The following is a 16,917-nucleotide window of genomic DNA, read 5'->3' on the forward strand; positions in this document are numbered from 1 at the left end:
TACTGCCATGATATGCGTCCAATATTCTCGTGTTCTCAACAGACTACAAAATATACTGTCTAAAATTGGCGTCGTTTATCTATTTTGGTTGAAAAATATTTACATATAAAGCCCACCGCTGACAGGAACAACAATATATTTGTAGGGTAATTAAGAGACCAATAGCATCCTAAACAGCAATCCAGTTTTTAAAAAAAATAATCGTAAAGACATGATCTTGCGTAAACTCACCTCAGTTTCCGTATATTCCCCGTCTCTGCACACTGGCAATCCTGACAGTCTTCTGCTTGGTTCCAGCTAAATTCTCGACCCCCTCCTTATCTTTCTCTGCCCCCCCTCCCCTCGCCACACCCCTCCATTCGCGCATCTCCGTGCTTGCCTCTTCTATGTCGCTCTTCCCCTCTCCACACTACAAGTACACACAAGGATGTGGATTCTACTATAACATCTATGATACGATTCTTTTTCATCTACCTCGATGGCCAATACTTGCCATTACTCTTTTATTATTCCGTTTAAAATAGCGAGTTCGTGTTGCATTGATGTCATTGCGGCACTGCTCTGATATTCAACTACAGCCTGTTATATTGTTTGTTATTAGAGGCACAAAAACAGAGCAAAATTTAGTTTCTTTATTAAAAGCAGCATCTATGATTTACAGCACTTTTTACAGAAAAGGCTGACAATCACACACACACACATCACCACTTTATCTGAGTCTTCAGTATATTCTGTGGTCTCTTATTGCCAATTCATAATTCCATGAACATTGGTTTAATTTTTACAAATGACATTAAATTAGCTCCATTAAAATACAGTACAATTCCCCCATTGGCAGATATATAAAGTAATTTGAAAAACTCAGACTTTCCTTTCATAAAACCTGGATCAGAACAGAAACAGAAAAATGCAAATATTTCTTGTAACGTTCACACAAGTTCTTGAAATAACACGTTATTTCAGAGTGATATTGATGCAAGGTTCATTGCATAATTCTTTCTCTTACAATCTCACAGGTCCCATGGATTCCATAGGACCCATCATACTGTATGGCTGGTTAGGACTAGTAGCCTTGGCCTATACTAAAAAAACAAAAAAAAACACCCATTCTGTCATATGTATAAAGTAAATATGATTTATACAGACATTTTAGAGTACTGACATTTTTGTCAACAAACAGGCCTTTCATCTATGTATGTCTTTCACCAACACCTACATCATAAACCCTCCAAGCCAAGTCCACCGCAGCTCTCTTCACTTGTTCCTCTTATAGATCTTCTTAGCGAAGTTGAGGAAGACTGCATGGGGCAGGTTTTGGGCGTGGCACTCGATGAGCTTTAGGAGCCGCTGGTAGCTCTGCTCCTCGTACTCGTGATACTGCATGGGCATCTCCAGCGTATCATACAGCGCCTTCACCCTCTCCACACTCACTGCGTCACTGCGTCCGTAACACACCTGGGCCAAAAGGCATCACAAACGCACAGGTTTAACATGTGGTCCACAATTGTAACCCAATACACTTACCGAATATGTCAATCCTGTTTAATCGAGTCCTGAACACCCTAATAATCTTATCTGATTCCCACATACAATATACCATTTAGTTGATTTTAACAGTCTTAGACACTAGTAATAATAAATTGGATTTATATAGTGCTTCTCATCTGCAAAGACAGATCTCAAAGCACTTTTCCGCTGCTTAAAGTATGACGGATCATGGTGAGCGCATGTGTCTTATGTAGTGTTACTATCATCTGCATTCGTATTTGTGTCCCTCCACAGCCACCGTACCTCCAGCTCTTTCCTCTGTTCAGGGGTCATGATCCCCAGAGCCGTCACCACCAGCCAGCTGCATTTGTTGTCCTGGATGTCAGTGCCAATCTTTCCTGTCACCGCAGGGTCGCCATAGCAATCCAGATAGTCATCCTAGTGACGATAAACAAACTCTCTCAAGTCATACAGGAGAACCCACAAAAGCTGAGTAAATGTTTTGGTTTTGTATATCAGAGTTCAGCAAAGGGTCTAGAGATATCTATACTCTATAGACCAGTACCTGAATCTGAAAAAACTCTCCCATTTCCAGTAAGATATGCTTAGCATTGTTGTGTTCAACTTCATTTTCAATGCCAGCCTGTGGATTAAATAACAGACATTTAAACTTTAGCTTTATTGCAAAATCATAGTAACATGTATTGTTGCATGCGTGCGCACACGGACTCACGGACACACACACACACACACACACACACACACACACCATGTACATAGCTGCGGCCACAGGGAGGTAGAAGGAGTAGAATGCAGTCTTGTACTTTACAATGGCTTTATACCTGAGAAAGACATTGATGAGGAAACAGGATTAGTTATTACAATAAAGTAAACCATTTCAAACTACTTATTTAAGCACTCCCCAAAACAGAAAAGCACACACAAAAACTAACACACACAAAATACATTCATTATTTTCACTTGCAATATTATATTCTTTGGATAGAGGAAAGAATGGCTTTTATAGTCCTATAGTGCACAGCTTCCTCACCTCTCCATACTGAAGCGGTTCAGGTCGACTTTATGAGGGGGAGCGGTCATCAAGTCCAACGTCTGTCCTAGTTCTGTCTGAAAGGAGGTCTAGAGGAACACTGAAGTATTACATCATCATCCTATACACATGTCCCATTCCCTGTATTGCTCTGGATGGTTCATGGTAAATGGTTATGCTGTCATGTCATACTACATCCCACTCATGAGGATTTCTGGTATGTGTGAACAGACATGGTTACTATTGCATTCATCTATGTGTGAGTCTTACCTCTGTGAAGAGCTCTAGCAAGTGCACATAGTAGGGCTGCCGTCTGCAGTGCCTGCGCAGAATACGATAGATAGCCCCCTCAAGAAGGAATGCATCATTGATGGCGTCCAAACCAATTCCGTCCTGATGGCAAACACATGAGCAGCCGTTAGAAGGCCCCTGATCATAACTGATCAGAACATAACCTGATCAACACTAGTGGATTAATTAAACATCTATTACAGTATGCAAATCCACTCTCTGCTTCTGCTGATGACATGCTATTTTTGGTTAATCCCTGACCTTAAAGCAAAATTAGTCACTACTGGATGAAAATGTGTGAGTGCACAGGTGACGCAGAGATAACAAGAGGAACTAGGGCCTTACATAAGTGCCACTTGCAACTTCATCTATGATACAGTATTTGTCATCACAAAAACCAAACACACTAAGGATACTTTACAAGCAACCCCTCCTGGAAAAAAAACCCCTGAAACTCTCTTTCTCAAATGTGAGAACAGAGGTGTACGGTCTTACCCTCTTATACCAACAAGGCTGTCCTCTGCGGGTCAGTGAAGCGTCCATAATGTCATCTGCCACCAGGAAAAAAGCCTGGAGCTAGAACAAGAGGAAGCAGAGTGGACTGTGAAAGAACAAAAGGAATAGAAGACACTTTGCCTGTTTGTGTGTGTGTGTTTGAGACAGAGAAAGAGAGAGAGAGACATGCACAGAATAGAGTATGAGTCTGCATCAATGAGACAGCATCCAACATGTTCAAACTAAGCATCAGGCAGAGTTCTGCAACGGGTCGGGTACCCGCATAAAAGTTGCTAAAATGGTGGATTGTGAAACTCCTAAAATAAAACATAAATGAAAAATATGTGCAACATTTGTATGTCTAAATTACCATTATACCACATCGCAAATATGGGTTTTAGTCAAGGATAGGCTAAGATCTTTGACTATCACATCACTACTGCGACTTGAATTTCTTCGATTCATCTCGTAGTTGGAGTGTTGCCAGCATAGGCACAGGCCTACATATAGGCTACCTATTATTTGTGATTTGACATGCTCAGGTTATGTTTTTCTTGTAATATTAATAGGTCTATTTGTGTAATGCTCTGATGCAGCAAGCTTTGGGCTATGGTTCGTTATTGTAAGATTTAAGTAAGTAAGTATAAGTATATATACTTTTGCTCCCGTGAGGGAAATTTAGTCTCTGCATTTATCCCAATCCGTGAATTAGTGAAACACACTCAGCACACAGTGAACACACAGTGAGGTGAAGCACACACTAATTTCGGCGCAGTGAGTTGGCTGCAACAACAGCGGCGCTCGGGGAGCAGTGAGGGGTTAGGTGCCTTGCTCAAGGGCACTTCAGCCGTGCCTACTGGTCGGGGTTCGAACCGGCAACCCTCCAGTTGTCCGAAGCGCTAACCAGTAGGCCACGGCTTCCCCCAATTTAGCCCTAATGCAAAATGTTAAAGAAAAATGCACAAGGAACCTAACCTGACTCGCCAGATGAATTTCGTTCCGCCTAGCTTCACTCACATCCATCTGGGACCTCTTCCGTTAAGAGTGATTTCTGCACCAGATTTTATGGTAGAGCCATTCAGGGCGCAGGGTGGGAGTTTCATAGATGTGACATAGCGTAGAAGCGACTGTGAGACTGTTATCAGCGTCACGGGTTGGCTTCGATGTGAGTGGTTTAAGTAGCACGTCAATAGATGACGGACAAGTGGCTTATCCAATCATATGCAAGCATTTTTTGATTAGGCCCAGCCTTCTGAAGCACCACTCCAATGGATTGATCCCAGATGGATGAGTGGAGCTAGGCGGAAAGAAATTCATCTGGCGAGAGTCAGGTTACAAGGAACCACCTTTCCATTCATTTTCATAGACACATGTATTTTGCAGTGATGCTTCCATCCTCACCAGTTCAATACACCACCCAACCAACACTGCACGCTGAACATCATCGGCGGTCAGTTTGGCTGGAGGGACCAGTTCTCGCAAAGAGCCAATCACAGAGAGGCCTCGGTTCCTTTTGCCTCCGGGCGCATTGTAGAGCAGCACCTGATAATGACAAAAAGAGTAAGGTCAGATGAGACAGAACATGCTCACACTGTAGCGTAACTGTCTTTTTGTTCACTGAATGTAGCCAATAATATTTTTCTCACATATTTCCAATTGATTTCATCAAGACCGTTGTTTCTTATGCACACTGTCAGTCAGACCGTATGCCAATTTAGAGGCATAAAGCAAGAAGCAAAATGCAACTAACAAAGCTTGTGACAGTTTATCTTATGGTGGCAACTTCGACTACCTCTCTGAGTCTGTTGAGTGCATCAGTGAGGACAGGATCGGTCATATCATCCTCTGTGAGCTCGGACACCAGCTCCTTAAACTGTCTTTCGAACAGCTGGGCGTCTGTCATGCCCTGATGCTGGACACCGTTACTGCATCTGCCGTCTCCCTGTAAAAAGAAAAGGACACTTTCAGACGTGTACTGTTGTTTTGTTTCAAAGGAAGTTCGTCGCAAGTGGTATATCACCTTGCAAAAAGTTAATTGCTTAATTGCTGCAAGACCAGTCGTCAGTGTAACCGACAGCAAGTCAATGTTCGAAATAAAAACAACACAACGCAGGGAACCTATATGCGCAAGGTTAGCAGTAAGCCAAGTCCATGTACGGATCAAGTAAATGACTAAAGCATTCAGCACAGATCACAGTCACGGATCACATCGCTGTAAATTCAGTGAACCGATTATAGCTAGCAACAAATCCCCGAACTGTGAGACACTAGCTCACTAGGCAATGCGATAACATCATGCAAGCATTGTAACATCACCCAAATTCTGCTAATATATTCTTCATGTAATGACTTGTAATGTAATGATCCCCTTACCATGATTGTCGCCTTCAAGAACAGTAATCGTTCGTAGTGCAGGAGTAGGCTACAACTGTATGTGCCAACTATGATGGTGTTATACCTGTCATGCAATTTGTGCGACAGCCCACATGACAGAGTGTCTTCTTAGGAATGTAGTTTTCGTTGTACATTAATCCGACTTCACGGGAGCACCTTCAAACTACAAGTTCCACAAAATACTTCTGTGTAGGAAAGGCACGGCACAAAAAGCTTCATATGACATTCCAGGTTGTCATTGGATAACGCCATCGAACGAGGCTTGGCTTCAGAATTGTCTGCCAATGCAAAGGCTTTGGAGGTGGAGCTGAATGTCAGGGGACTATCGAACTGTTTTCTGCGCCGCTCGTCTAGAGGTTACTGTCCGTGACGACACCACTGAAGAGTCAATCTTTGTGAGGCCACTGAATTAATAACTAATATGGTTATTAAAGCAGAATTTCTGTATTTGATGGAAAAATGCAAATTAAATGCTATTTAAGTCTCATTTGTTAGCTAGTGTATCTAAAAAGCGTCAGCCAAATGTAATGTAATGTATCACAACATCCACAGTAGGCTATATCAGAAGGCTATGACACATCAGAACTTGGAAAAAATATACTTCTCTGGATAAACTACATTTTTCCTGACATCAACACTCTTACTGTTTCAATATAGTCGAGTGATTATTTTACTGGCTTGACCTGACATCAACATAAAAAGTATCAAGTTCCCAATAAATATTACAGAGCTCCAGTAGCCTTGGGTCTATATTATGTCACTAAACCGGCATTTTGCATTTCATGGTATTTCTAACACACTCTACCTCATTCCATGTCTGATAGCAGGTTATTCATTTTGATTATTCATCTCCATCTAGCCTACTTGTTGTCAGAAGTAGTCAGATTATACTTCTGGACTAAGCAGACGCTTGGGTCCTAAGCAGGTTATTGGTTATGTGTTTGAGAATTCTGTCGATGGCACTGTCAGGTTACTGTCATTTATTTCCATGTATGTGATTTATTAGAATCCCCTGATTTGAGTCTGAGGCAAAACTGGGCTCGTCCGGGATTTGAACCCGGGACCTCTCGCACCCTAAGCGAGAATCATACCCCTAGACCAACGAGCCATGCCATTGTGTTATAAGCTTAGTGTTACCCAAACCTTTTTTTATCGCGTGGTATAGATACACGCTATGACAAAATAAGCACATATGATACTACTGAACATAAAAGTGACAAAATAACAGGTTTCATGTCCCACTTCTTAAGAACTTAAAGTAGGTTAATTTAGGCAGTATCAGCCTAGCTGTGTATGCGGCTAATTGTGCTGTAGCCTACGCCAAAATCCTTGACATCACAGTAGACGAAGGTGCAAAATGGTATGCATGTAATTAAAATAGTCAGTTAAGTCCAGAAATGATTGCATGAGATGTGTTTTAGCATACATAGCCTAAAATATCGACTGTTTATGAACGAATGCACGCAGCTATGAGGCACAGCGTTTTAGAATGTCCCCACACTGGCAAACATGTAATGAAAGGGTATTTTCCAGTGGTCTTTCATCATAATCCATCATACATTTTAAAACCTGCAGTAAATCGAACAACAGGGATAGGCAGCTTTTTGGCGTTTTCGGTTTCCGAAACTGACTGCAGTTCACCGAGAAGGCACTCGCAAGCGACCTCAGAGTGCATGGAACATAGAGAGTAAAAGGAGTAACAGGGCAGGGGCCTGGCAGGGGCAGTATGCATGGTAAGGTTCTCCCTTTTTAGACATTCTCTGGGTGCTCTATGAGAGTGTGTGTCATGGTGGTAGTGCAAATAATTCCAACAGTGCAAGAATAAAGTCTAGAGACCAGCAATATAAGAGCATAATTATGTAGACATAATAATATAAAAACTATAGCAGTGCAAGGTGCAAATGGGATAAAGTTTAGTAGAAAGTAGGAGAGACACAAATCAACAGTCAATATTATAGGTTAGAAGTAATAGGGTTACAGCCATTGGTCACGAGCTTCGTGTAGCCTATTAGCCGGCTAGCGGGAAAATTGCCTATAAACTACGCTATGAGGGTGAGGGTGTTATGTGTAACAATTATAAGCCCGGCGGCCAGAGCGAGGCTACAGGGTACTTGCCGCCATTACACCTCAGTGCAGCAGATGGTGGAGGTAATGCACTCCGTTTGTAAAATGCCAAAAAAAAAGCTCACCAAAAAAGGAGGGTTTGCTGGCCTCAGAGGCCTGTTCTTTTCTTCAGTGAGTTTTCTTCTTCAGTGAGTAGGAAAGACCGAAAGTAAATGGCATACAAACATCAGATCCACTATGAAATCTATAAAGAGAGGCTCCGCACAGGGGTCATCCCTATGTTCCCTCCGCACATATAACTGTGAAATATGCAAAGCAAGACAGTCTTCCTAACATCATCAGTAGAAGTTCAAATAACACTCGTGTAGGCCTAGGACTACTTTCAACCGTCGAAAAGTTAACAAATCCCCCTCACAGCACCTGAACTTCTCTCAACTAATATATGCAATGACTCGCATCTTTTTTTCAAAGGTAAAATTGACAAAATCAGACTCAACAAATCTGCTCAATTAATTCAACATGATGTCAGAGTTACGGCTGCGAAACACTCGAAAAACAGTAGGCTACACAATCTCAGCTCTTCCACATGTGGCTTAAACACTTAAACACCTACCAATTTCTTCAGAACTGTTTTCCACCTCAGATGTCCTTCACAATATAGGCTAAATGTATCATTGCTGTCTGGCACTTTTCCTAAGTCACTGAAAACTGTTGAAAGCCACTCAAGAAGAATAACCTGAATGCATGCTAAACAATTATTTCAGGCCCATATCATCTACCTTTTATTGGCAAAATGATTGAAAAAATAGCCTAACCACCTTTCTAACATCAAATGGGTATTTTGATTACTTTCAGGTTTCCGGGCAAATCACAGCACTGAAACAGCTGACAGCCTAGCCTACGCCTCAGTACAGATTCAGGTAAAACATCAGTCCAGTTGCATGCGATTGGTGCTGCGAGGTGGGTCTTCTGTGGGCAGGTGCTGCGAAAACAGCACCTGCCCACAGAAGACCCATCCCCCTCTACATGAGCAGCCCCTGTGCCTCTCTGCCGACAGCGTGAAGAGGACACTTGCTGCTATCAACACCCGTAAGGCAACAGGTCCAGACAACATCCCAGGTCGTGCGCTGAAGGACTGCGCAGGGGAGCTTAAGAATGTCTTCACAGACATCTTTAACACTTCCCTGAAGCAAGCCATCGTCCCATCATGTTTCAAAGCTGCCACCATCATACCTGTGCCGAAGAAAACTGCTCCATCCTGCTTCAATGACTACCGCCCTGTGGCACTGACACCCATCATCATGAAGTGCTTTGAGCGGCTTGTCATGTCACATATCAAAGCCATTCTCCCCCCACCTTGGACCCCTTCCAGTTTGCATACCGAGCCAAGCGGCCCACAGAGGATGCAATCTGCTCTGCCCTCCACCCAGCCCTCACCCACCTGGAAAAAGAGACTCATATGTGAGATTGCTGTTTATAGACTTCAGTTCTGCATTCAACACCATAATACCACAACAACTCATCTGCAAACTTGACAAACTGGGACTCAGTACCTACCTCTGCAACTGGCTACTGGACTTCCTCTGTCAGAGGCCCCAAGTAGTAATGCGTGTTGGCAACAATACCTCAAGCAGCATCACACTGAGCACAGGGGCCCCAAAGGCTGCGTGCTCAGTCCGCTGTTTTCACACTGCTGACGATGACTGCACTGCAACCTACAGCAACAATCACATAGTGAAATTTGCTGACGACACAATCTCTGGTGGGTCTCATCACCAAGGGCGACGAGACTCAATACAGGTTGGAGGTCGACCATCTGACCACGTGGTGCAGGGACAACAACCTCCTGCTGAACGCCAGCAAGACCAAAGAGATTGTTGTTGACTTCCGGAGAGGTCACACCCAACACCTGCCACTGACCATCGACGGTGCTGTGGTGGAGAGAGGTAGCAGCACCAAATTCCTGGGGGTGCACATCAGTGAAGACCTCTCCTGGACCACCAACACTGCATCACTGGCTAAGAGAGCTCAGCGCCGCCTGTACTTCCTGCGGAAACTCAGGCGCAGCAAGTGCTCCACCAGCCATCATGACCACATTCTACCGAGGCACCATTGAGAGCATCCCTCCAGCTGTATCGCTGTGTGGGGCGGAAGCTGCACTGAATACAACAGGAAAGCCCTGCAGTGCATAGTGAACACAGCTGGAAGGATTATTGGTGCTTCACTCCCTCCCTGAAGGACATTTACACCACCCACCTCACCCACCAAGGTTTACCAAAATTGTGAGTGATGCAAGTCACCCCGCCACAATCTGTTTGATCTACTGCCCTCTGGGAAGAGGTACAGAAGCCTGCGCCCCCAAGACTACCAGACTCAGCAACAGCTTCATACACCAAGCTGTAAGGATGCTGAACTCTCCCTCCCTCCCCCCCTCCACCCTCAGCTACATAACATCCTGGACATTGGACCCACAATGGCCGCCTGCACTACTCCACTTGCACACTTGTACACTTTACAACTTGTTGTTGTTGTCCTGAAAACACAACACTTCTGCTGCTCTTACATAACTTGCACCACTATGCCACTTTCTTTCTTACTTAGGTCAAACAGAACTACCCAAGCCTTTTATTGGGCTGACTTTGCACTAGTATTTTATTGACTGTCTATGCACAATTTCAACCAAATTTTGCTGCTCTTATTTTTTTCATTATTATATGTGCCCTTTTATTTACTTATTTACTTACTTTTTTGTTTACTTGAATGTTATGTTTGTCTGTGGACTTAAATGGTAAAATATGTCTTGTCTTCACCGTGGGATAGTGAGAAACGTAATTTCGATCTCTTTGTATGTCTGGAACATGTGAAGAAATCGACAATAAAGCTGACTTTGACTTTGACTTTGATGCGATGTCGCCGGTTTGGGCGCTTTGTCACGCTGATCAAAATACCAATTTAATTGACCGGCTTCTTTTCACAAAAGGCGAAATATTGATTGGAGTTCACACAGTTAGTAGATTATTACTGTAGCCTAGACACTGGATTTTAAGCCTAGGCTAGCCTACATATAAACTGCTCTCCGACAGGAACGAAACCACTAGGGGCGGTTTTACTCCCTTTACGAAATGGTTAAAATGTTTAGTAGCCTATGTTGATCAATAGCCCTCTACTGCCGCCTGTTGTTGTCTTCAAATGGGTGTACTCCAATCAACCGTGAAGAATCAGAATTATTTGGATTGTAAAATGATTTTACTTTTTGCGTAGGAAATATATTTTATAAGTTGTCGTGGCCGAGTGGTTAAGGCGATGGACTAGAAATCCATTGGGGTCTCCCCGCGCAGGTTCGAATCCTGCCGACAACGTAACATTTTCCGCAACATTAGAAATATCAATTAGACTATTGTTGCAATCGCGCAACAACCTGAATAAGCACAGTTAAAACCTGACGGTGGAAGAAATTGTGTCCTGTCTTGTTACAGAATTACGCTACCTAATTATGCACAGTTTTATTAATTATTTATTTGCAACTAGCAAGAAATATCACACCTTTTTATAGGCCTACTCTGAATGTTCTTTCTATAATAACTTTTCCGTATCCAACATTATAGACGGCATCACAAAAGGCTACTAGATCAAATCACAGGATCAAATGCACTTAACTTCCTGAAAAGTCATGTGGTCAGATCTCCATATCGGACGGAGACCACTAGGTGTCAGGATTTACCTGCACCATATTTAGAAGCTGGGCAAGCCTAGCGGTGTTTCAGAAAGTCAGCATCTGTCGGAAAAGAATATTTACAATTACAGCCAACCCCCTACTCCCACTCGTTTCATATTGCATACGGTTTTTGCCCATTGCTTTAACACTTTTTGCACAACTTTGGCTCATTGTGTCTGCTATCAAAACCTAACAATCCTTTGTCAAAATGTCACTCTGATGACAAAATGATACACAGTTGCATCATATACACTTTCAGATTAGCAGCAACAAACTAGTGTACTTTATATTGTAATGATCTGAGCCTAGCTGTTGATGACTGTGCTCCCATGATGCTGTTCGGTTGATGTGTTATGTTGAATGTTAATGTTAACCATGCAAGTTACCAATGTTGTGCGTCCTGACTGTCGTGTTTATGTTTATAGTTGATTACAGTGTTCATAACCGGGTCAAACTAGTGTGTGTTGTAGATACAGCCTCACATAGATGTTTAGTGCTGGAGCATAAGGGCCAGGTCTGGTCAGTATTATACATTTGAGTGTATAGGTGCATAACCAATAAAACCCTAACTAAGACAACTTTACGAGATTGTTACAATAGTGAAAAACTGAACTCCAATCAGCCAGCCACAAATAGGTCTCAGCTGAGCCATTTGGAGAACTTTGCAAGCATGGAGGCAGGGAGAGCAAGAGGCAGAGTAAGAGGAGTACAAAGAGAGAGAGGAGTGGGAGGTGGTTGAAGAGGCTATGCACGGAACAATATTTCAGTTGATATTAGAGAAACTTTGGTGGATCATGTGATAAATCATGGCCTGACAATGAGGGAAGCTGGGCAGAGAGTCCACCACATCTAAGCCTGTTTTACAGTGTATTTTTGATTTTACAGTATTTTTTGTATTACTGCATTTACTGTAATGTACTATAGTACTGTGGTGTACAGTAGAGTTGGTATCATTTTTAACCTCACAGTAGCCTACTTTCATTTTTGTTTTTTGTCTAAACCTTTGTTGAAAAAAAAAAAACATAACAAAAACTGTAAGTGTTGCATTGAGCTTCACAAAATGCTAACTGATAAACTGAAGAAAAGCAGCTTAAAATTAGACTGCTGTGTTTTATATTGTAAACAATCTTGCAAAGTGTCTTAGAAAGGTCTTTATTGGTTACGCACCAAAACACATGAACGCATTGTGCCGGGCCAGACCTGGCCCTTGCACTAAACATCAGCACTGTAAACTAGTTAGACCGGTTAGAGCAATCCTATAAACAGCCCATTGTCATTAACATTCAAGTTCCACAGCATCATGGGGAGCCAGTGTCAACAGCTAGGCATTCCATTACACAGCCCTCAGACTTAGTCCAGGCCAGGGTCCATGAGCCTGGCTGGGGCCGCTGGCGATCACGGTGTGAAGAGCCACGGTGACGGTGTTAGAGCCACAGCTCCATTGTCACCAAGTTTAATCAGTCTCCACGACCCTCAGCTGAGACCACATCAGACAGATCTCGGTGGAGACATCGCTTTTAATCAGTCGGTAGACCCAGACAGCTCCACTGGCTAGTGACTGGTTAGTGAGGGAAATGCCTTTCTTTCTCTCCGGCAGTACACCCAAACTTTATCGCCGGGTTGAACTCCTGGTCGCGACAGCGCTGTATAAAGAAGCTCGCTTTTTTGACGATTCCAGCTTCACTCATAGCCTGCCTGGCCAACTCGCGGTACTCCTTTCAGTCTCTCGCGATAGCTGCTTGTAGTATTCCAGCCCTGGCTTACCTCCACCTCCGGCTCGAGGCTAACCGAACACCAAGTCCACTGGCGGCGTAGCTCTCGCCCAACATCAGAGCTGCCGGTGTGCATTTCGTTGACTCTTGCACCACTGTGCGATATGCCCAGAGCACCAGGGGCAAGTGTAAGTCCCAGTCCTTTTGTCGGGCGGTCGGCCAATATGGCCAGCTGCATTGCTAGAGTCGATTAGACCGCTCCACCACCCTTTGTGGATGCAGAGGTGTCGTTTCGTTTTCCGGATGCCCATGCGCTGGCAAACCTCAGCAAACACCTCTGCCTCGAAATTCCGCCCTTGGTCGCTGTGGACCTCTTCCGTGCCCCGAACCGCAGAACATCTCAGTGACCAGTCTGTCCGCTGTCGTGGGGGCTCTGATCTGGCACGCGATTGCGGGCCCGCCACTTAGTGAAATAGTCCATGGCCACGACCACGAAGCGATTTCCCCGCTCTGTGACTGGCAGTGGGCCCATGACATCGACGGCTACCCGCTTCCATGGGAGCCCGACCGATTTATTGCTGCAGGCGGCGGCGCCGCTGGGGGCCCTTCGCTGTGCAGGCGCCACAGCAGTGAACATGCAGTTCAACGTCCAGCCTGCATCCCGGCCAATAGAAGTGGCCTCTCAGCCAACGAAGAGTCTTTGCAATGCCGAAATGAGCCGCCCCCACTGCCCCATGCACATGTTCCAGTACACAGGCTCGTAATCCAGCAGGAACCAGCAACTGGAAAATGTCAGATTGCCTATCGGGAGCTCGCCAGTGTCTATACAACAGTCCTTGACGTGCTACTATTCCCCGCCACTGTGAATAAATCGCTTTGGTCTCTGGATCGAAGTGCTGATATGTCAGTCCATGGCGGTCGCTGACGGCTTTCGATCCATGACCACACTCGCCGAAGCGGCGTGCCCGTCTTCATTGCGCCTTCCGATCTCCTCCTCGACATCACGCCCACCGGCGACCGCGTCCGTGGCCCCAGCTGCCGCTTTCTGCAGTGCTGCGCTTGTGGCGTTGGGCTGCGGTGGCGTTGTCTCCGGTCTCGATCACTTTAGCTGGTAGCGGAAGGCGGCGAGACGACCGGGTGCTGTTGGCTTAGCATTGACTCTCGGGCTGGCGGAAGCTGGCAAGCGGTGGCTCTCTTGATGGCGAAAGCGCCTGGCGAGCCGCTATTCCCTCAATGGCGTGCTGTTGGCGAGCGTTGACCCTCTCGTTGGCGCGACGCTGGCTAGCGTTGAAAACAGACTCTCTCTCTCTCTCTGTCAGCGGTGATGCAGCCTGTAGCTGACGAAGGGTTCGCTGAGCCGCTGCCAGGCTCCTCTCCCTCCCTCCGTGGAAGTGTTGGCACTGGTCTGCTGCACACGGACGCCTGGACAGGGCGTCCGCGTTGTCGCGGAAGGCGACCCGCCCGGTGTCGAATCTCCATGTCGAAGTCCTGAGCGCCCCAACCAGCCAGCCAGCTGGCCCTCTGGTTCTTTGAAGTTCAGCAGCCAGGTGAGCGACGCGGTGGTCCGTTTCTCAGCAGGAACCGTTTGCCGTAGAGGTAGGTTCGGAAATGGCGCACTGCCACCACCACAGCCAACAGTTCTCTGCGTGTCACGCAGTAATTCTTCTCCGCTCGGTCCAGTGAGCGGCTGAAGTATGCGACCACTTGCTCGCCCTGCTCGCCTGCTTGTGAGAGGACGGCGCCGACGCCCACGTCGCTGGCGTCGGTGTCCAGGATAAACGGCAGTCGAGGGTCAGGGAAGGCGAGCACCGGGGCTCGCGATAGCGCCTCCGCAGCCGGAATGCGGAATGCTCTCGCGGTCCACTCGAAGAGCTGGCCTTTGTGCGCCAATCGATGCAGCGGGCTGGCGACTGTAGCAAAGTCCCGAATGAAGCCGGGTAATATGACGCCAGGCCCAGGAAGCCCGCGAGCTCAGCACCGCCGCGGAACAGGCCAACGCCTCACCGTCTCCACCTTAGCTGGGTCGGTGGCCACTCCGGCAGCCCCCACGACATGGCCCAGGAACCCGGTTTGCCTCCGGAACAGGTGGCACTTTTCGGGTGCAGTTTGAGCCCAGCACTCGTATGGCGTCAACACCTTCTCCAGATGTCCTATGGCACCGTGAAGTCTGTTGCATGACACAGGATGTCGCCCAGGTAAACCACGCAGCATGTTCGTGGAATGCCCGCCAGGACACGCCCATTAGCCGCCAAAGTTCGCTGGCCCGCTGCATAGGCCGAACGGAAATACCCGAACTGCCACAGCCCTTGCCCGATGGTAAACGCTGTCCCGGGCTGAGCTTCGGGCTAACTGCCAGTAGCCACTGCGTAAGTCCAGCGAGCTAAACCAGCAGGAGCCAGCAATGCTGTCCAGCGATCGCCACGCGGGGAGCGGGTAGGAGTCTTTCCGGGTTACCTGGTTGAGGCGCCTGTAGTCAACACAGAACCGCCACGAGCCGTCCTTCTTCCGGACGAGTACAGCCGGCGCAGCCCAGGGACTACTGCTTGGCTCTATCACTCCTGCCGCGGCCATTTCCTTGATCTTTCTTCAGCTGCTTGTCGCTTGGCTTAACGTAAGCGATGAGGCTGAAGTCGAATGGGCCGGGCATTTCGGTCGTGTCGAGCATCGTGGTTGGACCAGGCTCGCTCGGGTGCAGTCCTCATCTCTTGGCGGCGAAGATGTCGGTATACGCTGCTAGTAGTCTCCGCACCTGGCTACCCTGTGTTTCACCAGCCCCTCACAGCTACGAAAGTGCAGAGTTCATTTACGGCTTGCCTTGTCTCTACAGAGGGCCAGCCTCTGAGCCGAGAGTGGTGTTTGCTCAACCCGCTCTCTTGGCTCCTCCCTGGTGGGCGTGAGCTGAGCAGTGGCGGCCTCAGCGAGCGGACCTGGATGAGACCTGTTGTTTTCGCGGGCTTGAGTTTCGCGGGCTTGTGTGGGGAGGGGCGGAGACTCAGCAAGCGGACCTGGATGAGACCTGTTGTTTTCGCGGGCTTGAGTTTCGCGGGCTTGTGTGGGGAGGGGCGGAGTCTTGGATGGCGAGCACTCTTTGCGAGTTTGCTTCCTGCAGGCTTGTGTGGAGCGAGTTGGAGAGTTCTTCGTCGCGCCAGCTCTCCGCACTTCGTGCTCTGTTTTCCCCGCCGTGTGCAACACTACGCTGCTCGTCCCTAAGTGTAGTGTGAACCGGGAAATGTCCACCACAGCCCCCCATTTCTCTAGCACGTCCAGGCCGAGAATGCAATCCTCCTGAATGCTAGCCAACCAAAGCCGGCGGCTCACCGTCTTACCATTGATGCACACGCACACCACTTTTTGTCCATACAGTTCCGCTCGCTCTCCGGTAACTGTTGTGATGCATGTTTTTGTCTCTTCCCAGCCTCTGGGTCTGGCTACCAGCGTGCCGGGTAAGAGACCGGGGCGCACCAGCGAGATGGTGGAGCCAGTATCGATCAAGGCACGACACGACACGAGTCCCGTCTAGCGTACAGTCCACATAGAGTCCTCTTGTTTGGCCGAGCCGGCCCAGTATGCAGTCCATAGCCAGGGAGGTAGTGAAACTTGAAGGTGGCATCCCTCCCGCCGCGCCACCCACCCCCTAGTTTGACTGGGGCGCTGCGCTGCGGGGTGCTGGGGCGGACAGTACCTCGCGATGTGACCCGGTTCGCCAC

At 46.9% G+C, this 16,917-nt stretch overlaps 1 protein-coding gene and 2 non-coding genes across 3 annotated transcripts; 1 reads left to right on the forward strand and 2 right to left on the reverse strand.

Moving 5' to 3' along the window:
- Positions 1-618: 618 nt before the first annotated feature.
- fdps (farnesyl diphosphate synthase (farnesyl pyrophosphate synthetase, dimethylallyltranstransferase, geranyltranstransferase)) lies at positions 619-5,780 on the reverse strand. The gene is made up of 10 exons (XM_048260932.1): positions 5,699-5,780; positions 5,118-5,267; positions 4,727-4,867; positions 3,326-3,406; positions 2,810-2,932; positions 2,540-2,628; positions 2,258-2,330; positions 2,054-2,131; positions 1,792-1,926; positions 619-1,455 (listed from the first exon to the last, which is right to left on the reverse strand). The coding sequence occupies exons 1-10, from the start codon at positions 5,699-5,701 to the stop codon at positions 1,255-1,257; spliced, it is 1,074 nt and encodes a 357-aa protein (XP_048116889.1). The 5' UTR covers positions 5,702-5,780; the 3' UTR covers positions 619-1,254.
- Positions 5,781-6,755: 975 nt separating this feature from the next.
- trnap-agg lies at positions 6,756-6,827 on the reverse strand. The gene has a single exon. It is a non-coding gene; the product is annotated as a tRNA-Pro (tRNA).
- A 4,233-nt stretch (positions 6,828-11,060) lies between these two features.
- Positions 11,061-11,142, forward strand: trnas-aga. The gene has a single exon. It is a non-coding gene; the product is annotated as a tRNA-Ser (tRNA).
- Positions 11,143-16,917: the final 5,775 nt, after the last annotated feature.

The sequence above is a fragment of the Alosa alosa genome, chromosome 13 (genome assembly GCF_017589495.1).
Source record: "Alosa alosa isolate M-15738 ecotype Scorff River chromosome 13, AALO_Geno_1.1, whole genome shotgun sequence".
NCBI classification, from domain to species: domain Eukaryota; kingdom Metazoa; phylum Chordata; class Actinopteri; order Clupeiformes; family Clupeidae; genus Alosa; species Alosa alosa.